The sequence below is a fragment of the Phaenicophaeus curvirostris genome, chromosome 1 (genome assembly GCF_032191515.1).
Source record: "Phaenicophaeus curvirostris isolate KB17595 chromosome 1, BPBGC_Pcur_1.0, whole genome shotgun sequence".
NCBI lineage: Eukaryota > Metazoa > Chordata > Aves > Cuculiformes > Cuculidae > Phaenicophaeus > Phaenicophaeus curvirostris.
The window spans coordinates 173,841,171-173,867,775 of NC_091392.1; the positions used below are offsets into that span (position 1 = coordinate 173,841,171).

At 33.9% G+C, this 26,605-nt stretch overlaps 1 protein-coding gene across 5 annotated transcripts in view; it reads right to left on the reverse strand.

Annotated features, from left to right (window-relative positions):
- Positions 1–26,605, reverse strand: part of PCDH17 (protocadherin 17) — a 90,559-nt gene that overhangs the window by 44,578 nt on the left and 19,376 nt on the right. For 4 of the 5 annotated variants that reach the window (XM_069880598.1, XM_069880617.1, XM_069880590.1 and 1 more), the window contains exons 3-4: positions 16,742–16,800; positions 16,417–16,589 (exon numbers count right to left, since the gene is read on the reverse strand). In XM_069880598.1, coding sequence (XP_069736699.1) covers positions 16,417–16,589; positions 16,742–16,800 — 232 coding nt within the window. The remainder of the gene's footprint in view (positions 1–16,416; positions 16,590–16,741; positions 16,801–26,605) is intronic. The other variant, XM_069880607.1, reaches the window with a different exon arrangement.

Genomic DNA, 26,605 nt, shown 5'->3' on the forward strand with positions numbered 1-26,605 from the left:
TAGCACATGAGATTCAGTGTCAAAAAAATCAGGTAATGTACATGATGAAAGACAGTTAAACCTCTCAATATATAAACTATGGACTCTAAAACAGATCTTCATCTTATTCTGGTGAGTGAAATAAAGATGTCAGTTCCTAGCTCATCAAGAGATCAGTTAGAATAGAAGAAATCTTGGAAAAGGAATAGAGATTATAATACAAAACATTACTTTGTTTTAATCCACAGCTGCTGTGTCTATGCTTCTATATGCAGTTCTGCTCATGCAATGTTCAAAGGAATATAATAGAACTGAAAAGATAAAAAAAAGCAGCAAAGATGATCAAAGTTATGAGAAGGCTTTCGTAAGAGAAGAGATTAAATAGACTAAGACTTTTTAGCTTAAAGAAAACACAACAAAGGGAAAATATGAAACAGGTTTTGAATTGTGATTGTCACTGAGAATACTAATAGGAAACAATTATTTACTGCTTCTCCTAAAGCAAGACCTAGACACTGCCAATGAAATTTATCAGGTGGCACACACTTAAGTCAGTTGTGGAGATCATTGCACGGGACTTAATGGATACTAAGGGTATGTAACACAATTAGACAAATCCGTGGAACAAAACTCTACTCAGGTTAGATGAAAAAATGTCTTTTTCATTTTCTTGCATTCTTTTCTTCAGATCTTTAATAGCACAGGGCTGTAATTGTCCTAAAGTCTTTGTGCAATCACTGGTGAGTGACAGGAAATTCCACAAGGTGACTTGGATGTTACATCTAGGTGGATGATTGAATTACCATCAGGTGATATAAGTGAAGGGTATACGTACTGTTGGCCAAGACTGTATGATGAGTTGTAGTTTGTTACCTCACAGTAACATTGGCATCTTGCTATCACCCCTCAATAGACAGGTTTATTTTCATGTTTTTTAAATTCCTGCAGATGGATATCTGACATACTAAAGAAAATGTTGAAATTAATGTGGTAGTCACTGAATCAGTGCTTGCACTGCACCTGCCCAGCAATTTTTATTACTTTTGCTTTTATATCTATTATTCTGAATGTCAGGGAGCTATTTTTAAGTACTAGCTTAGATCAGTTAAATAAAAGATATTAAAATACATGCACCAGAATAATTAAAAGAATTCCTTATTAAGAATTTAGTTTCATAAAATCAAATGCGCATGTAGCTACTGTATGACTGCTGCAGACAAATTACATTTTACAGAAGATACATTTTACAGTTTACATTAGCATAGTGATATAGAAAAACGCAGATGGGACTAGGATAATGAATTACCACAGAAAGCATTTATTTAAAAATTTCAAATTTCCAGAAGAAAATTTAGCTACCCTTTCAGCAGTTTTAGTACTATTACTATTATTACTAAATCATCATTTTAAGTTGAACTTCTTCTATTGACGTATTACAGTGCCAGAGAATATATATATACATGAAAAGCCATGTAAAGCTTTAAATTAAAGAAAGTTTGACTCTGGTTCCAGTAGTATCTACCAGTTCTGCCTTCCCATTCTGTAAACTAGATAGAATTGGGTATTTTGTGAACTATAAATTTAACTATGAATAGCAAAACCATAAATTAGTATAATAGGGTCTTAATCTGAACTACATTTCCTAGAATTTCTGAAATAGAAATTTATAGTCATTAAAACCTATCTACTTCAGAGTTTCACAAAAATATTGGGGGTTTCAGTTACAAAACAGATGGTGTTTGTTTGTTTTTTTGTATCTGTTATAATCTCCACTTTCTCTTCTTCTGTAAAATTCTGAGGGTTGTTTGTTGGGTTTTTTTTCCTAAAAAAAGTAAAGATTGTATTGTAGATCAGAAAAAAAGGAAACTAAATCATCAGAAGAAAGGAATCATATTTCCGAAAGTAAACTGACTACCTTGAGGGGAATGAGAAAAAGAAAATAAATCCAGGTGTTTGCTTCTCTACTTCTATCAGTTAACAAAAGTCGAAAGAGCAAACACAGAAGCAAAAAGCAGCAACAGTCAAAGGTATTTGACGGATGTACAACACCTAAGATTTACTCTCTGAGATAGTTGTGAGAGGCGCTTACAGAGTTAAATAGTTGTTTTTAAGGTTATTCTGGACACGAGAATGTACGTGACACATTCTTGACAATCCCATTCAATTTGCCAAAAATGCAGTTCAATCTTTATCTGTGTGAGTCCTGTAAGAAAGTAGACTGTGTTCGCTGTTAATAACACTGATGCTTAATAGCAACTTGTGAGACCAGATCTATATTGTGAAGTATTGCTGGCAAAACTGTCTTCTAAAAGTGTGAAAAAAGAAAACCTAAAAAAAAAAGACACCCCAGTTCATGCAGCTGTTTGGCAAAAACCTCTGACATTCAAATATTCAGATAGCTTTATGAGTATAAGTTTAGATTAGTTTATCTCTTTCAGTGAAACAATGCAGAACAGTTAGAAGGAGAGCTCTCGGTGTCAGCATATCTAACATCTCCAGCAGCTGGATCTGGTGATGGAGTTGAGATGAGAGAAGCAGGTGTACACCTGCAGATAAATCTCACCTTACCACCAATAATGACAGGTATTATAAGGGGTGTGCTACAACAGGACAGACCCCAAGTATCTCATTTAAATATTTACATAGATTTAATAGGATTATAACTGTATGTTTATGAAATGCCAGTTGATTCTTCAGTGTATTTGCTAGGGATTAACAGCTATTCCAGAATCCATTGCTATTTAATGAACAGACAAGAACTGCCTTAGATGTAATAAGAAGTTAGGTCTAATTAGATCATGAATTACTTCAACTCACCAAATGATAAAAATTTACTGAAGATTAACACTATGTAAGGTATAGATATCTTATACAGAAGCTAATCTTTAAATTAATATTTTTTATTCATTCCTTGGTATTTAATTAATTTAATTACCAGTGGTCAGATAGAAATGTTATTTTGATATTAAGTGGAGGTCCATGTAATCTAAGACCATTCCTGTCTTTTTCTGTGAATCATTTCAGTAAAGCATTTCAGCACATAGGGCTTAAGTACAGGTTGATTTCAGATTCTAATTTTAACTTCCAACATACTAATCTTTACTGCTTCTGGCATCAGCATTTTGGCCATAAGAATTTAAAAAAAAAAAAAGCCAAATAGATGAACGTTTAAGTGAGAGATCGAAAACTGTAAATCTCACATGGGCATCCGATTTTGTGAGTGAAGTAATAGTTCCCAATTGCAAATATATGGAAGAGGGATCAAAGGCTGTGCAAACAGAAATCATATTTCTCACATGGAAAGGGATTCTGATGAAATAGGAAAGCTTTGCTGAATAAATTAATGGTGATGACTCCAGAATAAACTTGGGCTGGAACTGTTAACATCTATAACATGAATAACAGACATGGAAGCCAAGAAGTTGGAATAAGCAATGGTCAGTGTATAAAAAGCTGGTTCTTGCAAAAAAAAAAATGAATTGCAATTAATCTTTCATAACTTTAGGTATCTACAATTATTGAACTACATCTAAGTTAGTCATCTTTTACAGACAGTAGAGAGGAATGAGCATTTGAGGGTGATTAATCTAAAATAGGTCAAATTAATCATGTGTCAGAAATACCTATTACTCTCCTTGTTAATTCTAAAGTGCTCATCAACTAATTATAAAGAATCAACGTAACTATCTCAGAGGTAAGATGGTAGATTAAATGGTAGAGATGAGGTTCCTGAGAACTTGTGGACTGTTCTTTCCTTCAGTAGGGTTGAAAACACAGAGGTGTGGTATGTTAAAATTTCTTTTTCTTCTCTTAACTAAAAAAACCTTAAGGTCTAGGTTTTCCAGTTTCTTTGTACTCATAAAAGACTAAATATCTAGGAGAAAATCTGAGCCTTAGTTTTGAATCTATTTTGAAAAGATGAAATTTAGTCTAAATGAAGGTGCCATAAACTTGTATTTGCTGGATTTCATCAATATTGTAAAAAGCATTTTTAGCTGCCTTGAACATAACAAGTTGTTTATTTTTGTTATATTTTCCAGAGTACTCTGTTCCCAAATCTTGATGGTAAACTGAACAAAGGCAGTAAAACCCTAAGTAAAAATTTCATTATCTGTGTTATGAGGAAGTATTTTATTTTTTTCAGTTAAAAACACTTATGAAAAAGAACGATACTCCCTGACACTGGGCTGAAAAATAAGAACTTACGTTTTGTTGATGCATGACAACAAATAAATATCATATTGTGTTGGTTCAAAACAGGCAAGGTGTTACAACTCTGCTGTCTCTGATAAACCTCCACTGCAAAACACAACCACCTGTCTGACATTTTCTGTCTAGGAAAAATACAAATTTTGATCACTTGAATTATAGCACACTGTCTCTAACAGAAAGGCAGTTTCTTGTTTCTTAAGAAATCTGAATGTGTTTTGATAACTGCATTTTTTCTCCTCTGTTACATGTTCTTGTTTCTTTAACTTCTAGGTTTTTTCCCCTCTTTCTTCCTCCTGTATCTGTTCCTCTCTCTGTCTTCCCATGCCTCTGCATGTCAGAAAAAGAATCAAATTTACAATAAGGAAAGTACCTGTATGGTACGTATCTTTCAAATGTGCTTGTAAAAATTTTAAATATAAGAGTCATTTTTTTAATAAATGATGAGCAAGCTACTGTTGTCATGTACACCTGTGAAAAGCTGCAGAGATATAATAAATTTACAATGATCTGGATTTCTACTGACACCTGAAGCTAACGCCTTTAAAGAAATCCTTAGGCATTAAATAGAAATAAACTTTTAGGCTTTAAATAGTAATTTATTTTGTCTTACTTAAACAGGTTACACATCTGAGCTTATCACAAAAAAATAGTGAATTAATGATAAGATGAGATTTCTCAAAAATGAGAGGAAGGTGGGTTCCTAATTTTCACCATATAACCCTTGATAAACTCTTTTCTTGTGTCAGAATTCTAGTAATACACATATACCTGCTATCCTAGTATTTGTATTCCTACCTGGGTACTTGCCAGGTATTGTTGGGTCATAAAACTCTGAACTGAGAAAAAAAAGAGAAAAGAAAATGGTACCTGATATAACTGAGGGCCACATTCAAATTTTGTGATTTATGACATAGACGCAAATCTTAAGAATATTTTACTTAAAATGTTCTAGTTTCCCTTTTTTAAAATTATTTGGCTATGGGCAATTACTAAGTCTATAAAACAAATTGGGCTGAGAATTTGACAGAAATTGATTTCAAAGACTATTTTGCAGACTTTCATAGAGAAAAAAATGCTTGCACTTTTTAGGAGTAAAAAAGAACACACTGTTAAGGTGTTCCTTATGGTTTCCCACACTACATGTGCAAAATTTCTACTCTAAGTAAAATAGTCCTATAAAAGAGATATGAAGCTGGTACTTTCTGAAATTATTATAAAGATGTGTGATGGATGCACTCAACCCCCCTGAATCAAACCAGCAGTAGTTTGGTTCAGGCTCCAAAGGAGCTAAAGGCATGAGCCATGGCTGGACCAAGAACTCCTCTAGGACCTTGCCATCAAACTCTGTTAAGTCGTGCTTTTATCTAAGACCTCATCTATGACAAGGTGCAGTATGCAATTTATATACCTCAGGGAGAAAAAGAAAAAAAAAAAAACAAAAACAGATCAAAAAGAAAATGTATTTCTTATTTAAATTAGAAGTAATTTTGGATAAACATACATACCTATCTTGCCTTTGTGTGAACTTTGCATACATCAACAAAATACAATATGGATAAATTACAGAATCCTCATGTCAAATCGAATTGATAAAGTAGAGGAGAAATAGCACATATAAATGTACATTATATGTAGAGTACTATAATTAACAATAAAAACCATTTTATAAATTCTGTTTTTCATCTCTATGCTACATTTTAGATAGACAACTCTTGCTTCAGTATTACAATATTTTCCCAAAATAAACTTTATGATGAAAATAGTGTTTTCTATTTTAACAAATCTGTGAATTGTTCTAATATTTGCATTTTTTTTTAAAAAGTATACAATGTTTTAAATCTTTCTACTTTCCCTGTTATTGAGACACATATTTATCTAGATTTCAAAATCAAATTTTCAGGTATATCGGTATATAATAATTTATTTCTGTATATTTGCATGTGTGTGTGCATAAATATAAATACACACACATACTACATATACATACACACTATTAATATAAAAAGAAATACTAAGATATAAAGGATTTTTCACAAATAGTCACATTAACATCCCCACTGACTCCCCTCTGAATTATATGTGGCAGTTTATGTATAAAAAGCTTGAAGATCAAGGTCTTAAATTTAAAAATACATTTACTCGTCTTAAATAAAGGGTTTTTTTCTGTGCCACATCATGACTTGGTTGTACTGGGCATATGCTCCTCTCCATTTCATGCTGCAGAGGAGAGCAGAAGGAATTAAATATAGCTTGGCATGCAGCACGTGAGCAGACATGGAGCGGTATATTTCAGTAACATGCAGGCACTACCAGCTCCAAATACATTAGAAATGAAACACAAAAAGGGGCATGTCACCTTCAGGAAAGGGTCATAGTGAAGGAACATCTGTTATACATGCAGTGTTCCCTGTAGAAAGAACTGAAACATGATGAAATATGCATCAGAAGTTCCCTATGCACTGAGTTACATTAAGTCCCTTTCAAACCATATGAAGCCCACTCGGGGAAGGGAGGTTATTTGAGTATGGCAGCTGGAACAGGAGAAAGCAGCAGCAGGGAATGGAAACCAGCTGTTCTGACATTCTGGAAATCAGGATGGGCAGTAGGTGTGCAGAGGCTGATAGATGGCATGTGTATATCACTGATATACAGAGAGCAGACAAAGTTTCACTGAGCGGTAATTAGTTGATCATGCTGCGGCTCTGCCTCTGAGCAAAGTTCATGTTAAATGCTAAGTACTATTATATTTTTTCAGGGATTCTGATTGTGAAGCACTACATAATTCACATTCCCTGCAGTTCTCTAAGACAGTGAGCTCTTCCCATGAAAGAAGATGTCCGCAGACAAAAGCCTGCAGAACAGGTCAGTGCAAGTATTCCCTTTCAGTGTGTTTTACCCAGAACTAGACAGGATATTGCATTCTCACTTTTAATTGTGGCATCATAAAAAGCAGGGTTAGAGTGGATCCTCTGGCCCTGGGTAGGTTAAAATAAATCTAAATTACCACTGACAAAAGTGTCTTTAGCCTGTTTTAAAAACAGCCAGGAAGGAGGATTCTTTAACTCAGGTGGGTATCCTGCTCCAGTGCCTAGCTATCTTTATAGGGAAGTTTTTCCTCATATCTAACCTAAACAGCTCTCCCAGCAAATTAAACAAAAAGAAAAGGAAAGAAATAAAATCACCATCCTATTTATAGCAACTTTTTGTGTTCACAAAGAGTTTTATTATGCTTTCCCCCAGCTTTTGTTCATTTAAACAAGCATAAATTATAAACAAATACTTCTTTTAAACTTCACCCATGGGACATATTTTGTAAGCCTCCATTTTCTGCTGTTATTCTACCTCTTTGTTGATCCTGAATTTGTTCAGATCATCCTTAGAAATATCCCTACAAACTGAGTACAGTGGCTGTTTCTCTAATTACAACGTGCTGCAACTCTGGCCAAAATTAAATTATACCATTTTTCTCCTTCTGGAAATCAGGGCATAGGAGAAAAGTAGTATGTACACAGGCAAAGGGCCAGGAAAAGCACAGTCTGGATTACTGTATATAGAAATTAGGAGACACCCTTTGTTCTAGAAGAATAAAACTCAATTACTGCTATACCATCTGAAGCACTCATAAATGGAATAATTAACTCACACCTCTTATTTATGAAACTTCTGTCTTTCTCAGATGGACGTAAAAGTATTGACAACTACAGTCCAAGTTTATGTTTCCAACTAATACACACCAGCTTTACAGTAAGTCTGCCTGCAAAACACTCCTTCCTTTTGGCAACAAGAACGCAGGTGGAATAAGATTGTGTCAAAACGTGACTTGTGTTATAATTTATTACATCTGTATTTTCTGCTGACTCAATAAGAGGAGATAAAGTCATAAAACATTGATTGAAAATAAGAAAAAGAAGAAAAGATATATTTAATTGTCCCCTTTACACAACTGAGTGAACACACTCTCTCATTTATATACGTTATTTAAACCAGAATTGTACCTAAGCCTAATTAAAAGAAAATTATAAATACACCGTACAAGAATGTTTTAAGACACAGACTAAGAGGCACAAATAGACAATCTAGTCCTGTTACAATAACTTCCACGATATTAAGTATGCATCAAGTATATGAATATATGTCCTAAAATTTTCATTAACAAAAGTAAGCATGACGGAGAACATCCATTTAGCACCCAGGGAAATGCGTAAAGTCTGAAACAATGAAAACTATCTATTTTCTGATTTCCTCCTTTCAAAAGTTGTTGATCTTTCTATGCCCCCACTTTTCTTTCAATTTATAAAAGGAATCTGGAAAGAAGAAATGTTAGCTGAAGATAATGATTTTGACACAAAAGGACCTCATCTTACTGAGAACTGCAAATCCTTTTCTTGCTCTTCTTGTGGGAATAAAGCAGAAAGATAACTTACTGATTCTAAGCTTTCCAATAACGAATTGCAGTACTATGACTGTGCTCAGCCCTGGCAAAGGTGGTGTCCTGATTTCGGACAGGAAAAGGAAAGGAAGTAATGAGATTTACACTAGTGACAGGGGAGGGGTATTCTCCTTTGTTGCCTCTAAAGTAAAGCACGAAAGAATAAGTACTGAGAGCCACAGCACTTAACTGTAAGAATTTGCTCTCACATTTCAGACATGAGGCTACTGGTAAAAGACAAGTGATCCTCAAGCGCATTACACATTAATTTGCAAATAAATTTGTCAAAGAAAACTCTAAAATTTATTAATACAGTCTCAAATTGGTACAATGTAAACCTTTTAAGGTGTAATAATATATCTAAATATATGTTATGTATAATGTATGATATGTATAATGATATATCTAAACCAATTTTATGGTGAAGTTTCCAATAAAAACAAAATAAAAGGCAAAAAAAAAAGGATAATTTTCAACAACTGAATTAATTTTTAATATAAAAGAAATAATGAGGGAAGAAATGAAAGTACCTGAAAAATGTAGCATAATGCACCAAATGGTGCATTGATAAATCTGTGCTGAATGGCTATAATCCCTTCTTTGTGTCACAGTGACATGTTTTGTGTGTGTACAGATGCTGAAAGTTCTTTCTGCATGTTTTGAAAGTCAGTTATAGAAATTCCCTCCCCCCCAATTTGTGGCTAAATACATTAATTAAATGTGGGATATGCTATTCACAAAACTTCACTACTACTAGATAAATGATGATAATAATCTTCCAGATGCTGAAACATGCATTTGATTAAAAACCTGTTTCACAGAACTCAGCTCCAGTTGAAAAGCAGGATAATAGGCAATAACAGGCAGCAATAACAGGCTGAGATACTCTGATGCAAAGTATATTCACTGTCACTTCAGCTGTCAGAATGTTTGCACTGCTTTTCTATTTTGTATCAATGAAGGCAGATAAGCAGTTGAGGTATTAAGCTAATCCGTCCCTTCTCCATTAGGATGCCACTTCACTTCCTTTTCTAACTTCTTTTAGGATAAACATCTGCTTCCTCAAATTCCTCCTTCCTCACCTGGATAGCCTCGCCTGAAATCCAAGGCTGCTCATTTACTTATGCAAGGAGCACACTACCAAAGGAGGCTATGCCTGGGAATACTCTCATCTATAATGAGGAAGTACGAAACAAACTAGGCTGTTTCAAAGCACACTTGATTATCAGTCAGCTTACATCACACAGTGACGCTCATGAATCTAGAGTCAGTACTGAAATAATTAAAATGTAAAAAACGAACTTAAATTGACTGGTAGACTAGTAGGTGGTCTAAAAATAAGGCTTAAAATCAGGAAGAGATTCAACATAACTGCAACAGAGAAAAAAGCCTTTAATACTCTAAGTATATAAAAGTTGGTAGATAGGAGAGTTTGGGGTTTATTTTGCCCAGATCCATCATATAATTTGCCTAATATATATATTACAGCAACAGATATATCATAGATTACTGGGTATTAACATGAGAAATGTTATGACAATTATCTGTACACCAAAGATAACTAGCCTGTATTACCCTGTCTAGTTCATTAAGATTAAAAGGGAGGATATTATTCTGATCTCTCAGAAAAGGTATTACAGAACATTTGCATAGCTTAGCTCACTTTAGGTAAGGAAGTCTGGCAAAAGGTGTTACCTAGATTGTCTTTAAATGAGTATTTGGGATCAAGACACTTAGAACATCTGAAACTTTTATGAATTCACTTCTCTCACTAAAACTGAAGTCTATTTATTTAAAAGTTTAATACCAATAGGAGTTTTAATATTCTAATTCACCAAGGACTTCACAAGAAGGATGAGATGATAATAAGGCTGCTAATTCTCTTAAATTCAGAAATCTGCTTCATTGAACAATGTATTCACAGAAGAAAAGTAGTAAGAAAATGCTGTCATGGCTTAAATGTCATAATGTATTTGTTAAGTGCACTGGGGTGGGCATTGAACAAATATAAATATGGTCTAATTCTTCATAGAAGTCTGCAATTCTACATATTTTTTTTTCCATTTTAAATTAAAAATCACATTATTAGAATGAGGCAAAAATAAAATATCTCCAATGTGCTGGTAACAAGTTTGGTCAATCAGAAGCAGTTACAGAACAGCTAAGTTGGGCTTTATCCTACGCTAGTCTTCATCTAGAAATACACAAGTGCTCGCATAAAGCACAGGAATGAAAAAAAAAAAAAGGGGAGAGAATATCTGGAAAAGAACAAACAAAAGGAGGTGGGGAGGGAATCTCATTTCATTTTCATAGAATCATAGAATCACCAGGTTGGAAGAGACCCACCGGATCATCGAGTCCAACCATTCCTATCAAACATTAAACCATGCCCCTCAGCGCCTCATCCACCCATCCCCTAAAAACCTCCAGGGAAGGTGACTCAACCACCTCCCTGGGCAGCCTGTTCCAGTGCTCAATGACCCTTTCTGTGAAAATTTTTTTCCTAACGTTAAGCCTAAACCTCCCCTGGTGGAGCTTGAGGCCATTCCCTCTAGTCCTGTCCCCTGTCACTTGGGAGAAGAGGCCAGCACCCTCCTCTCTACAACCTCCTTTCAGGTAGTTGTAGAGAGCAATGAGGTCTCCCTTCAGCCTCCTCTTCTCCAGGCTAAACTTTCACCTAACCATTTCCAGATTTTACAGTTCTAGAAATAGATACTAGTAAGTCATGCTAAGGAAAGGAAAGGAAAGATATTGTCAATGAAGTTGCTCTTGTAGCTTGCCTGTATAACAATGAGATGGAAGTGAAACAGGTATTGCATGCAAGTCCTGACATACAATAGCAAGTTAGCATCTTACCTGACCATATTATGGGTAGGTGAGTTGGAAGGGGTGATAGTCCTGGACATAAAGACTCTTAGGTGGCATCGGAAAAAGTACTGTAATCTGACAGCTGTGTACATTCTGAGCATAGAGAGAACATCATAGGAGATGTTTTGTCCAGGGGAAAAAAATATGGGAGAAAGCAATGTTGAAATAAATATTTCACAGGTTGTGTCAGGTCTGGGAAGATTCCCAGCCTCTATCAGTTTCTCAGCAGAGAGCATCACAAACTCAGAGAACTTTGAAAAGAAATATTTCTCCACAATCTTCTTTTTCCATTATCTCGTTAAGCTGATGTACTCATAAAAGGACCCATCATCCCCAATGGCATGGAAAGCATAGCTGATGATGTCAGACAGCAGAAATTTGTTTGATGAACTTTCTGCACTTCTCAGTCTAGACTGATTCTCACTCAGTTAAACAGAATGGACTTTAATTATCCTACAGACTCAAGAAAGATTATGGCAAGAAAATCAATGGGTAGTTCAGAAAAAAAAAATCTTTGTAAAAATTCTGATAATTTCTACTCTGCTGTGGATGGACAGGCAGGATACTTGGCTTCAGGGATCATTCTTGTTTAGAAATTGAGAATAGAAATGTAAAAGTTGCCATAGACTAGTTTTGTGAATGTGTTCAGTTGACAAATTCAAAAGTTAACAGTATTAATAAAGATTCTATAAAACTTAAATTGTTTTTATTCCTAACACTGTTGCATGCAGGACTGGAACAGTTGTGCTGCATATATATTTTTGTTGTAATGATGAAGAAAGAAATATTATATTTTGAAGCTATGTTTAATATATCTTTTTTTTGTTCCCTTTTTCCTGCAGATAAATTCTTAATTCTTTTACACTAGCCACCTATACCTTAGATTAAAAGGATACTGTTCTATAGAGAAGCCTTATGAGCCATATAGGTCTTAGAGGAGTCAGACTCAGAAGTCTCAGTTACTAGTGCTCAAGGGTTTTCCTTTATACTTGCTCCAAGAAAGTGCCTCCATTTTTCCTTTATTCTCAGGATCCATGGTACTATTAAGGAAGCAACAGCATATGCAGAAATATCCCCTCTATGGGATGCAAGTTCAAATGGCAAGCAAATGTGTTGAAAGAAAGATGCAATGCACAGTGATAATGCAAAAACTCAACAACATAGTCACTGAATTTAGAGATACTTGACCCTTTTGATTTTGTTGACAGTGACATGAAGATGTAGATCTGTGTTAAAGAAAGAATACAGAGTCAGGGCCAGGGGAGGGGAGATGTTACGGGAAAATATAACTCTCTTTCTTTTTTTTTGCTGATCATAATTCAAACACATCCATGATTCACTAAGAAAAGTATAAAATGGACATCTTGCCGTTCTACTGCTTCCTTGCAGATATAATTTATGGTTTGCAGTATCATTTTCAGGTTTGGATATTTTTCCAAGAAATACAGATTTTTGCTGTTATACTTAAACCATTAAAAAAAAAAGATTATTCTGTTATTTAAATATAAAATGTGAATAATATCTGTTTCTTCAAGTGGAACAAACAGGTAACTTGACAGATGTATTCAAAACTATTAACTCTTGCAAAACATCTAAGAAGGGTAATCTCAAACTGTCCAAACTAGTCATGGGGTTTAAAGTCTCAGCAATGGAAGTGAGAAAAGAAAGGTAAACAAAACCAATCTATCTAAAACCATTTTATTGAAAGAGTAGCAGTCATATGGAACACGTTACTAAGTAAGATGGCTGATTCAGGCAGCATAAGTAAGGTTAAGAGAAGGCTAGATATTTTTATGCAGAAAGTGGCTCGGAATTCACAGCAAGAGGATTTAAGTTTGAGATAACTAAAATGGGACATGCTTATTTTAACACAAGACTTACTGTCCTGATAACTTTTGTTGGGTTGGGTTTTTTTTTCCGCATTTCTTTCCTTTAAGGCCAAGTGATAAGCTTTCGTAAACTTTTCATAATGATACCTAATTTGCATTATCCTTCCCATTTGTGCGAATGTTTACAATCACCACCAGATAAAACTTGTTATCTGCAGATATTTTCCTTGAAATCAAATATCTTAATAGGAGACTTTAGTCAGGCTTTCCCATTGACTTTTAATGTAAATTGCAAAGTAAGCTTGACCGCCTCTCTCTCTATTCTGAAATCAGAAGATGTCTTGTCTACAAAAATCGTTTTTTATAACATTTCTTACTTCTCTGTTACTGACAGAAGCACAATTGCTGTTGTATTATTGACACAATTTTTGTCTCAGTATAACCATTTCACTTTCAAGTGGTCTAGAGGAGATTCGTTCAAAACTGTAGTGAAATCAATGGTACTGCTAGCATTCTGCCATGGGTAGAATTGGTCCTGTGACAACAGTGTTTAAAATTACATTCAGAGACTGTCAAACTCAGACTTAACTCATTTTTAAATTAGCATTCTCAAGACAAGATCCTGAATCCACAGTTAATTTTGATCATTTTTCAAAAATGCCAAAATATTCAAAAATTAGTACTATTCTAACAGCAGAAGTTAAAGTATTTTAGATCTTCGAGCAACAATAATCAAGTGTGAAACTTTGTTACAGACTAATGTATTTTCACCCCTGAGCACAATCCAGAATGATGGCAGAACCACAACTTTTGATATTGATTCAGGCACTGCCTTAGACAATTGTTTCTAGCAAGCTGCCCCTCTTTTTTTCCCAGAATTTTTTCCTCTAAAGAAAATGCAATCCTTTTCCTACCCTAATCACATATATCATATATCATATTTTTCACCCTCCTTCAACCTGGCTTATGACAAGAGAAAGAAATTTTATTTTCTTTCAAAAGATAAAAGTTACTTCAGGCTAAAAGCCCTAGTCAGACTGAGCTCAATAACAAGTAATCGTTGCTTTCATTGGGAACACCACATTTGTTCCTGCAATGATCTGTAACCCCAGAAGGCACTCGCTACAGGTTCAGTTTTCATAATATGCCGATGATTTTATTACAGCATACTTGAGGTGGAAAAGTTTGTGCATGTAAACACATGGACATTATTACCATTTGTCATTACATTTGAAGGAAGAAGAAAAAAAGGGGAACAAAAAAAGGTAGTTTGCCTTTCTATCCTCGTTGTTATTTTTTTCTCTCAGTAAGAAGATTCACATAAACACCTGTGGCTGCACTTCAGTGACTGACAAGACTTAACATTCACAGTTCAATATATACTTAATAAGAATGTGAAGAATTTACATGAGCCCCTGGAATATGTTGTTTCTTCAGTAACAGGGCCCCTCATCTAGATGTAATGGCAAGTACAAAACTATGCATAACTCTTTGCATTCTAGTGAAAATAAGCAATAGGAATAGTTGAGCCAATCTGCTTACTAGAGTTTTTATATTTTGACCAGTATTGGGCTTGATACTGTGCAAGAAAACGTAACACTATGAACTCTTGCTATATAGATCTTTTATAAAAAGCCCACGCATTTTAATTTAAGTAGTAAATAAAGAAACTTTAACTTCTTAAAAAAATCTTTCATGGCTATATGTGACAGACAGAAATCCAGAGACTTCATCCTTTTCTTACAGAAAACTGAGAAAATCAAACACATATTCAAACAGATTCTTGAAAAAAAAAAAAAGTCCAGTACTGCATCTTTATACAGATCAATGTCCAATTATAAGCAGAGAGTTGCTGTGGCAAAAGGTCAGGAAAAAATAATCTTTCTGGCATTTATTACTTGGAAAATAAGGTCATATATGAGGTCAATCTTCAAATACATACAGAATAAATTATACTGCAGCATTCTAAATATTCTGCACAGCAAAAAATATATTGCAATCTCAACAGAATCAGAAAAATGAAGTTGAACGTGTATTTTCTGATGACTGTACTACAGATCATACAAGGCTAAGAGCAAAAAAACTAGTTCAAATTAATTAACAATTAATAAAAAACTTGTAATATATTTCTGCTTAATTATAAATACAGCTTCTCATTAAGACTGACTTATTTAATAATCCTTTAACTGCCTTTAATACTGAACCATCCTCAGTACAACAAACTAAAATAGAAAACATACAAAACATTTAAAAGTAATTCAGAGGTGCACTTCCTTATTGTTTACAGCCTAGAAGCAAAACATAAACACATACAATGCTGGAGTATTTATCTATCTAATGCTTTAAAAAATAAAAGATGAAATAAAAGACCTCATGATTATATAAAACACATCTGGAAAAAAACAAATTGGACACAGAGCTTGAGGAAATAAACATGCTTGTTTGTCAAGATGAATGCTTGCAGAAAACTCTGCCATTGTACAAATATAAGTAATTTTAGCTGTTTCACAGACACGTTTCTTTGGTACCTTCAAATGATGTGAATGCAGTTACACTGAAAATCAGATTATGTTATTATTTGACGCTTCTCATACTAGTATTAATTGTGAAATCAACATTACAAATAAGAAAATACATCCATGAAATGAAAAAATCTTCTGATCCTTTTTTACTATTGTCTGATATCCCAAACCTCTTTTCTCTTCCTTTTCTCCAACATTCATGAGGCATGTAAATGACTGGTGTTCTTTTATCAGTTGCAGTCATGTCTACTTTGAATTTCCAAATTACACTTTGGTAGAAGGAATGTATAGAATATATCACAGGCAATGCCTGTGGAGATAAAATATATTCTAATAGTTTTAGAAAAGTACTATTTTTTTTTTCTTTAATCTACTTTGGACACTCGTGGGTTCATTTCATGTTCATTCTGAAAGATACTGAGTGTTCTTTGTTCTGGCTAGCTACAAGATTTACTGTTCTCTCTGATAGTATTATCAGTGGGCTATTCCACCTTGATAAACCACAACTGCAGTACTAATAGGTTTGTAATGATGGCTTAAACGTTACACTTTTGTAAGCATTGGAGGCTTCACTCACCTTGTTCAATTGGCTGGCTTTTAGTTGAAGTAGTTTTCATCTTGAGTGCCTCCCTAACAGACATGTCACAGCAGGAGCCTTTGTTAGTGTCTTGGTCACTGTCAGCCTGATCACTGTCCCCATGCCCGCTGTCCCTCAAGCTGGCTCTTTCTGGATCCTTGAACGTGGAGCTACTGAAATACATATTTAAAAAAAAAAAAAAAAGAAAAGAAAAAAAGAGAGAGTGTTGTATTTACTTGTTCTAAGTTGAATTGTACTCTCTGGCAAAGCAATTTTGACAAGAATGCAAATGGGGAAGCTGAGAAAGTTATTTAATAGGCCTTACCTTTGAACAAACTGCTGCCTGCTGCCCATGTAATTGGGCTCTGCGGGAAAATTGTCTGTCTGTGAAAGAGAAGGAAAAAAATACGTATAGTTGTACACTGGACAAATCTCCTGCAGAGCAACAAGATTTCCTAGAGGAGAAATGATTAATAATTCAAAAATTCCCTTAATCTTCAGATTTGTACATTTTAATTAAATTGGAAAATGCTGGCATGTAATTATGTGCTCAGAACAATTAAATGATTCCAGTCCATAAATTACCTGCTAAAGTAAACAATGAGGCTCCAATAAGTGACATTCTCTGTTAGTAACCTGATAGATGACACTATTTATTTTTTTCATTAGTTAGATATTAAGACTGATGGTTATTGAAAATGAGAGAAAAAATTACTTTTGCATATTACAAAAGTGAATTATTAAATAATAGTAATTTTTAATCATAATTACATCATCTACTGGGATTCTGAATCACTTACTGTTGTAATATAATTCATATATTGCTCTTTTACTTTTAAACTGAAAAAAATAAACAACTAAATCAAGAAAATTTACAGCTGTTAGCTGTGGGGTTTCTTAAATGCCGCTGGAAAATTTTAAGTATGAAAATATTTGGATTTTTTTCTCTCTTTAATTTTCATCAGTATTAATAGCTATGTCAAAATAATGAGAACCATACATGCAAGCAAGAATATTAAATGATTGTTGTAGACAAGTAGTTTTTAAAAGAAGATGCTTTCATTAAGTCTGCCATGAGTATATTTTTAGCAGCGTGAGCTAAGTAACTGTAGAAGCAGAAGTATTTACAGCATCCAGACCAAGATGGAGCTCTGCCAAAGGGAACTGAATTCCCCTTGTTTCATCAGCTGAAGTTCTTTGGGAGAAAGAGAGACTGCATCTTTCACAAAACTCCATATACTGTATATTCACACACGTCACTTCTTCTTGCAGCTGACCTAGGGACAGAGCTTCTACTGTCTTCTGCATCATTTCATATCACAACACTATGCTTTGCAGCAGATATGAGTTTTGCAACAGTATCTACCATATCAGTATCGGTGACACAAGAAATGCTCAATTAATGGAGCAGAAGACCCGAGGTAAGGTTTAATGTTGCACAACAAGCGTTTACACAAGTGACTGGTCTCTTAGATATTTGGTTTTCTCTGCCACTCTCCACTCTTATTTTTTTAGATTTGTTTTGTTTTTATAGGTGTGTGGTAATTAGAAAGGTTTTTTATTTCTTGTGTGGTAGGAATAGTGAAGCTTGGAAAGCATTCACGAAGTTACATCTCAAATTTAACAGTCACTGCTGTTTGCAGCGGGAAACAGGTAGCCACCTGCCATGCACAAGATATAAGTGAAATAAATGTGCTTATATACCATGGATAGCTTGTGTAATTCGAGGAAAGGACAGAAGATAATTATCTTCTACGCAGCATGTATGAAGTCAATTTACACTGTACTTTCTTCTTGTTTCTATTTAAATACTTTGGTTCAAAAATTAGGATTCTAACACACATCATGTTCATGTTTTGAAGATATTTCTAATTTAAGCTGTGAAGTTAATAACATTCTGCATGTCATTACAAAAATAATTTGATGTTTTAACAGGGAATTTTCTTTTATGAAAAACCGTGCAACAGTTTTTACATAGCAGTTTTCAAAATACAGCATTAAACACCTATACTTGTAGTTCTATATAATTTTTTATCATATCAAAATTACACATAATTTGGAAATCTGGGTGTTTATATCTGACTTCAGACTTGTTCTTCTGCAGCATTATTAAAAGATGGCTTATAAAAACTCTTAAATACTGCCTAAGAAATGAAATAATATTCTACATTACAATAGAAAAATTCTGAAGATGTGGGACATCAAACTCTGAGTTGTGTCACTGCTTTTCAAAGTTAGTGTTTCAGAAGCTTATTATTTCAGCTACGGGTGACCAAACTTTTTGAAATCTCCTCAGTTCAACACAGGGGCAGTTTAGCGTTGTGGGCTTAAAACCCAGACAAGATCCTGGTTTTAATATATGCAATTAGAATAAAAGCTTGTCTTAATATGTTTCAAGTTACAAAAACAAACGTTGAAAACAAAAAAGAAAAAAAATGAAAAAACAAGAAATGGAGGTGAAAAGATAAATATTTTGGCTTTCTTTCATGTAATTCCTTAAATGCAGCATATAATATTTTGGAAGCAGCATTAATTCTTCTGATTACTCTTTTCTTGCCACAAATTATAAGATGGTATCTCTCTTGTGTGCAGCATATCTACCTCATATATACGCTTGTATCATCATTATGACACTCACAGAGCCCAGTATTTCTAAACTCAAATAAATCCTTACAACTGCAGTATTCATGTCTATTTTCTGGGTATAATATCTCAAATAAAGATGCTCAGGAAAACTGACCTTATGTTTTCACTTATATAAGAAATCTGCCTCCTCCTAAACCAGATGCTACTATAATCAGTATTGCTATTTTTCATGTCATCGTCAGGCAAAATGCTTCCTGTAAGCTGCCTTTTCATCAGTTCTCTGCCATTAGAAAAGTCAGATTTTTGCCCTGGAATTAATTATAGCACCTGCTTAAAGGTGGTGCTAAAAACATATCTATAAGCTGGACCACAGTAAGAACTGGTCATAGTTTTTGTTTCTGATTTTTCATAGGAAAAAAATCTTAGCTGCCATCCTTAAAATGGGAGCTGTTTATGAGGAAGTCTATATTTAAGATAATAATTAATGACCTTTAACTGAATAATAATTTGACCAATTTCCTTCATACTCTATTTTGCAGCAATACAAAGATTTGGGTGCTATGTTACAGTAAGTTCATTGCTGCAAAAGAATAAATGTAAATACTTGATTACCATATACAGCCAGAGAGCTCAGAGCTGAATTCTCTTCCTTATGCTCTAAAAGCATTAGACCATCTCCTATGAACTATGAAAGTATGATGCTTATATTGAACTGTAACAGAGCACTCTAAGATACAGACGGCAAAGAGATAATTGCTTCATGTATGATTTTTTATATACAAAAATTGGGATAATAAACATCTAATTTTAAGGTTAGGCAGTTTAGAGGATTCTCAGAAAAGTATACATCCACTTCACAACAGGTTACAGAGAGAAATGAATGTCTAACTACCCTAAAGACTTTTTTGAAGATGTTTTTGTTTTTAATCCCAGTTGAAGTGAGAGGTCATATACTTAAAATTTTTACACTTTAACATCTATGGAAGTGATATTACACATTTCAGCTCACGCATTAATCATACCTTCTTACACTGCATAACTGTAGCTCTAAGAAATGAGTGCTAGTTTTAAAATCTATCAACAATAAATAAATTCTTTTTTCTCCTTTGGGTGTCCAGCTCTTTCTAGGAAAACGGAACTACCATGGCGCTCTCTTTGCCTCCAGTTTTAAGGTAGGTTTCAGTTCACTTGCAGATAATCGTGTAAAAGCTAATCACCTACTCTAAGCTAATCAGTTATGATCCCTGTAGAAGCATTACAGACATACAAGATAATTCATCCCATTTGGAGCATCCACTTCGGGTACATACTGCTCCTGGAAATTACTTTCACCAATAACTATAGGGAAATCTAGATGACCAGCAAGATATTCATTGTAACAACTAAAGCTAAGTAAGATGCATCATATCAGAAGTGAATTATGTGGAATTACAATCTCCTGATAAATAGCCAAAAATTACTTAAATGCTGGCACCATTAACTTCCTGAAGAACAAAATAACACAAACTCCACTCTCATCCTGCCCTAAGAAAGCCCCCAGAAAAAAATTAATCTCTAAAAGTCATCAGAGTTAAATAGTAAAGGATTGTTTTCTGTCTCTGTGATTCAAGGTTGAGGGCTGGAGTATCAATTAGTCCACCAACTACTAAGATACAAGTTCTTCAGCAATGAGAAAACTTACTAGGAACAATGGGCTCTAAAACTAAAGCAAAAGCAGAACTGTCCGTTGCTGTGATTAGATATCAGAAAACTGAAAATCCTGTAATGCCAGACTAGCTGTCCATAGCTCCACTAGAGAGGAGATACTGGTTTAATGCTTTATTTTCAGATTAGTGGAACCGGTTCATTTCCAATGAGAGTTTGCCGTTAAACTATTCAATAGATACACTTCTTCATGGTTGGTACAATGATCCCTTAAAAATACTTTCTTCCCACTGTCTGTCCTCATATGTTACCCTAGAGTAAGTCTGAAATATTAGGAACACTGACATTACTTCTATGTTGCAGAAAAATTCCTGAGGATTTTTGTATACACAGTTAATATAGATTTCTCAGAATGACAAAATTCATAAAAAATGCCATTTTGAAATGGGCTAGAATGTATATGAACCTTTCAAAGGCTGACAAAATTTAAAAAAAAACCCAAGGGTTACTACCTTTCAGAAAATATCATTGATTATGTTACCTTTTTCTTCAGGCCGTTGAGGAAAAGGAAAGTAGAGAATAAACAAAATAAATTGTGGAAAAATACACTTTTATTGATATGGATTTTCAGGTACGAAAATATAATTGCTATACTCTAACAGTGTGACTTGAAGAATCATTTACTGGCCACTTTTTGCATCAACAACATGTAGAATATCCTTTGAGTGTTATCATTGACTGTAACCCATTCATTCTATTATATGTGTTAGGGCTTGCATATTAAGAGCACACAAGGACCTAGACAAACTACAATGATTGCTAGGTATTGCTGTCATATAGTGAATTTGGAATACTGAATTTCTTAAATTCAAAATAAAACCATTCAGAAATTTGAAAGTCAATTGTTAAGGTTCTACTAATTAATTCTAGAATGCCTATGATTTCCAGAAGTTTCATTTAGAGAAAGGAAAATGAAAAAATATGGCCAAAACCAGAATATTGGAAGCAAATTCCTCATAGGATCCATTTACCTGAAATAATATAATAAGAAAAAAAAAAGTGAAAGCTTCATTGCTGGAAATAGTTTGAACCATTCTAAGAGAAGCATTATTACGGGGCCGGGGGTTGTTTGGGTGTTTTTATTAATTCTTGTTCATAATCTTTACTTCTGGTAAAATGTTTTGATATTTTTATAACTAAAAAGTAGTTCACCTGTGGCTCTACACACATTTATGTTTTTATTAAAAAAAGGAGGATTAAAATTACAGCCCTATATTAATCAATCAGATTTCAGAGATTCTGCTATTGCTCAGTAAAACAATGGCGGAGGATTTCACAAGGCTTTCAGTTTCAAGAATTACTATAAAAAGAAGGCTGTGTATTAAGACTTAGATGTTCCTAGCTATTTTTCCCCCTTTTTAATTAAAATATTTGTTACACCACAGTTCTGAAGTTTTCCAGCAATCTTTGGTATGTGCCATACTATTTGAATAAAATTAGAGAAAAATAAAAGAAAAATTTTCAATTTTACAGGCCTCTGTCATAAAAAAAAATAACATCAACATGACTATAAAGACTGAGAAAGTGAGAGTGAGAAACAGGCAGAGAGAGGGAGAAATGCAATACTTGGGTATTCTTGACAAATTATGCCCAGAAATAACTGTCATATTAGGAAAAATGTATTTTAAAATGTAAAAAAAAAACTTAAACATTAATCAGATTTATTAATAATAGACTACTAGAATATTCATAATTTTTTGTCTCAGAATTACAAGAACATGTATCACATTTTCTGAAATTAGTCAATGCAACTCCATTTTATGTGGTGTTCATACCTGGAACTACAATAAAGAAAAATGTCTTTGCTGACTCTAACTTCTTTTTAATTAAACATTAAATGCAAAAATGAAATAAAACATCTATCCCCTTTATCAGACTGCCACTTAATAGCTAATTCAAGCATCTTCTGTGTCTTTTCCTGAAAAGCTTAATTCCAAATATTCACCCTTCCCCTATGAAACAAAGATCTTGTATAATGGCAATCACTTTTGAAGACAAAAGAATTGTATTCTGCCAAATCTAGTTTTGAAAGAACAGACAAGTGTATTCATTTTGTTAGGAACAGTTTGGGTTCAACATAGTACAATTTTTCACAAAGACTTCTTGTAAGACAGCCAGTGAGACTTTTATTAAAAAAAAATAAAATAAAATAAAAAGGCATTAACTTCTATTAAGTTATTCTACCTTTCTGAAGGATAAAATTAAAAGGCTGTTTTAACAAAAGTCCTAATATATGCTCTCCATTCTCATTCTTTTGAAAACATTTTAGAGACATAATTTATATCACATGTATATACTTGGGAAGTTTCACACTTGCTACAAAATGTGTATGTTGTTGTTAAAAGATCTACAGTGTGTTTGTGTGAATTTCTGACATATGTAACATTTTTCTAAAACACCTTAAAAACACAGGGCAGCAAAAACAGTCAGATGCACAAGGCAATGTCATTCACTAGGCTGCTGCATTCTTTATTGAAGAGTGTTTATGGCTTGTGTTTTCTCTTTCTTTAGAATGAGAAAAGCAAAATGGTGAGAGAAAGAGGTCCTGAGTTTTTCAGTCAAATGCACAATGACTTCGGAAAAGTTAAACTCTGGGGACAAAGACTACGCCTTTCCTTTAGAAGTCGCAAGGCTTAGTCAAGCTTTCTCTTACTTCATTGATGGTTGCACCAAGTCTAAAGGCTGAAGAAGCTAAAAAGTGTGCTAAACATATTTTGAATTGACACTGGCAAAAAAAAAAAACAGACTTGAAAGACACTCAAAAAAGATGGGTTGAGATCAGATCCTGATCAGATTTTTTTTATATATATGAAATAAAAGACTGACATTTTTCAGGACAAGTTCGCCTCTCTGTCAGCAGGGAAGTCAGCATAAAAAAAGCCTTCAACTCCTCTGTCAAAGCAGATACGGGGCACATTAATCTGCTCTCTCTGAGAAAGGTGGGACTAGGAAAAAGCATAGAAGTTGAATCCAAAACTTCCTTCTACTGAAAAGTGAACCAAGAAGATGTTTCCGGACCAAACTCAAATTGCTGTTTGTTTCAAAATGGTTTCGGGTTTCTAAGCTTAATTTTATTTTGCACTGGAGAAACATGAAATGTAAGCCTCTAATGAAATTAGCATCTTCTAGGAAAAGCATGTGGAAAGCTGTCAAATGGGACTAGGAACAAGTAATTGTAATATGAGCTCTTAAGATTAACTACTTTTTGGAGAAGTTGCAAGATCAGAACATAGAAAGAGGTGACAAACATCACAGCGCATAAAGAGCTTGAGCTGAAAGTACAATAGCTCTGTTTCTGCTATCACAGTATCAATATATAAACATAATTAAATTCATGACACATTATTGCATTGCTCTGTATTGCTTCTACTCATTTAAAAATTATGAACACATAAAATAATTCCCAACTTGTCAAATGTCTAAACAGTGTAGTTAGACTGGTGCCTTAAGAGGCATCTGTGCAGATCTTACAAGAGAGCTTGATATGACTTATATCAAAGTAAAGATAGAAGTATGGGAAAAAAGAACAATAACTGCTTCACCTGGATGTCCTAGTACAGCTGCATCCAATATATTTACACTGTTCACCAATGATATGTACTTACTGGAGCTACTCTGTCAATAAAAACCACATTAAGAATCTTTTGAAAGAGCTTCCCTGTCAATTAGGCTGCAGATACATTCTATTACTCCAGTTTTCCTGTCAACTTAATATACTGGTTCATATTAACAGTACTGGCTTGTCAATAAGAAAAATCCAAATCCTGTTAATGGAGTTATATTGCCAATAAAATTGGCTTCCTATTTATCGAGCTTCCCAGTATTTGGGAAAGCTGTGAAATGGGATTATAAGGTTAGGTTACATACATCTGTCTCTATATTATATAAATATTTCAGGAATTGTATCCTGTTGTGTAAAGAAACATGTGTAATCACTTTTTTCCATTATATAAACTTCAGGTGACAGCATAGCATAATTGTTTACCATTGCCGAGAAAACATTAAATCATCCTAATTTATCATGTTATGTTTCCTGCTTGCTCTAAGTAACACTGTTATTGCATAAGACAGTTTATTTGTGTGCCACACATACAGAACTGCTAAAAGAAGTATGCACTCCACCCCACCTGCATAAGATAATATCTGCTTCATTAAACAAAATGAAGGAGCTAAAACACATTTTTGGAACAATGTATGAAGCACTCCACAATTTCAAAGCTTATTTAGCCCTCGCACCATGCTGTATAATCTTGGTGGAAATGAAGCTTAAAAGTATAATTCCAGCATAGGATAAACCCCTGGAAATAATTAATAAGAGGTAGTAGTTCGTGCATAAAAACCAGTAGAAGTTCAGCAAGCCTTCTATTTAATAGAAACGTTAACAAAGTTGAACATTCGTCGCTTTTTACCACTTCCAGTATCAAATAACTACTTTGACTGGATTAGCAGAATATACAACAGACCATTAAACACAATTATATTAAAAGATATCTTTGGCTTTAAAAAAAAAAACAAAAAAGGTAATTGCATTAAAATGTACTGGGTATTCTCTTAACAAATTAACTCTCTAGGTCTAACTTCAAAATATGGATTAAAAAAAAAAACATGGTCTAAAATGACAGTTAAAGGTCAATGAATGAAGTTGCCAATTATATTTTCTGGTAGCAGATGGGTGCAATGAAACCTGATGATTGAATTTGAAACGCTTTAATGCACCTTTTATCTATGGCTCCCACCATGTTGAGTCTACCTTAGTATTCCTAAAAGATATTATGTTTACTGCATAAAAGGCTCAAGTACAATTAGCCAACTAGAATGTAATCCACACTTATCACAATATCCAGCTTATTCTAATAACATCATACCACGATCTCAAAATAAAAGTACATTTGGGCACGTATTTTTGATAGTGTTGGTGAAGGTTTTGATTTTTCATTCCAATCTACATGTTAAATATGAAGTGTAGAAATTAAGCAATTAACATTAGAGGGAAATTTTAAAAAGTAGCAACTTCAGTTTGAAGGAGATTATCAAAGTATTTGTTATAATTCCAAAATTACTATTCTCTCCTTCTGTTTAGAAACTTTTTTTCTGTATGAAAAAAATCTTATCTTTTCTATCTTTCTTTCATGCACACAGATTCTACAATGCAACTGTGAGCTCCTGGGATTTTATTTTTAATGTTGAGACATATCTGAAAGCTCTAACTCAGCAGGAATTCCCAGTGAAGCCAGTAAGTGTTCTAGAATTTGTCCTACTCTTACCACTGCTATTTTCCTGTTTCTAAGAGCAACATAACACAAATGTTTTCTGAACAGATAAAAGCTTATAAACACTACAGTGCAATGTAGTGGAGGAGGAGAGCAAATTACAGCCCTTTAACACTGAGAAACTGTTTTGTACTCATAATATTTAGTGAGAGGAAGCAGAGACACTGGATATTTTAAATCTGCTAGGTTTGTGTTAACATCTCTCTACTATGTTTACCTTCTTCTGTCCAACCCATACTCTCACTAAAGGCAACAATAAAACTCCCACAAGCCGTGACCTGAGGTCCACTGAAATCAATGGATGTTTTCAAATTGGTTTCAATAGCCCTTGGATTGGTCTGCTTACTTGAATTACGGTATAAGCGACTCTTTACATAGTGTGCTACATTCCCATAGATACATATGTTGTATGCTGAAGAAAGCTGCAAAGGAGCAGGAAGAAGATTACAATAGTGATATGAAATGAGAATAAATTCCAAAACATAATATTTTTTTATCCCAGCATAAGGTCTTCTCTAGGGACAACATTTAAACAGATTTGTAATAGTAGTGACATGGAAAGGTGATTGGCTAGGCTGCAGACACTGTATGTGGCACAAGACTGCAATTCTACGTTTCTTCCCTACAGA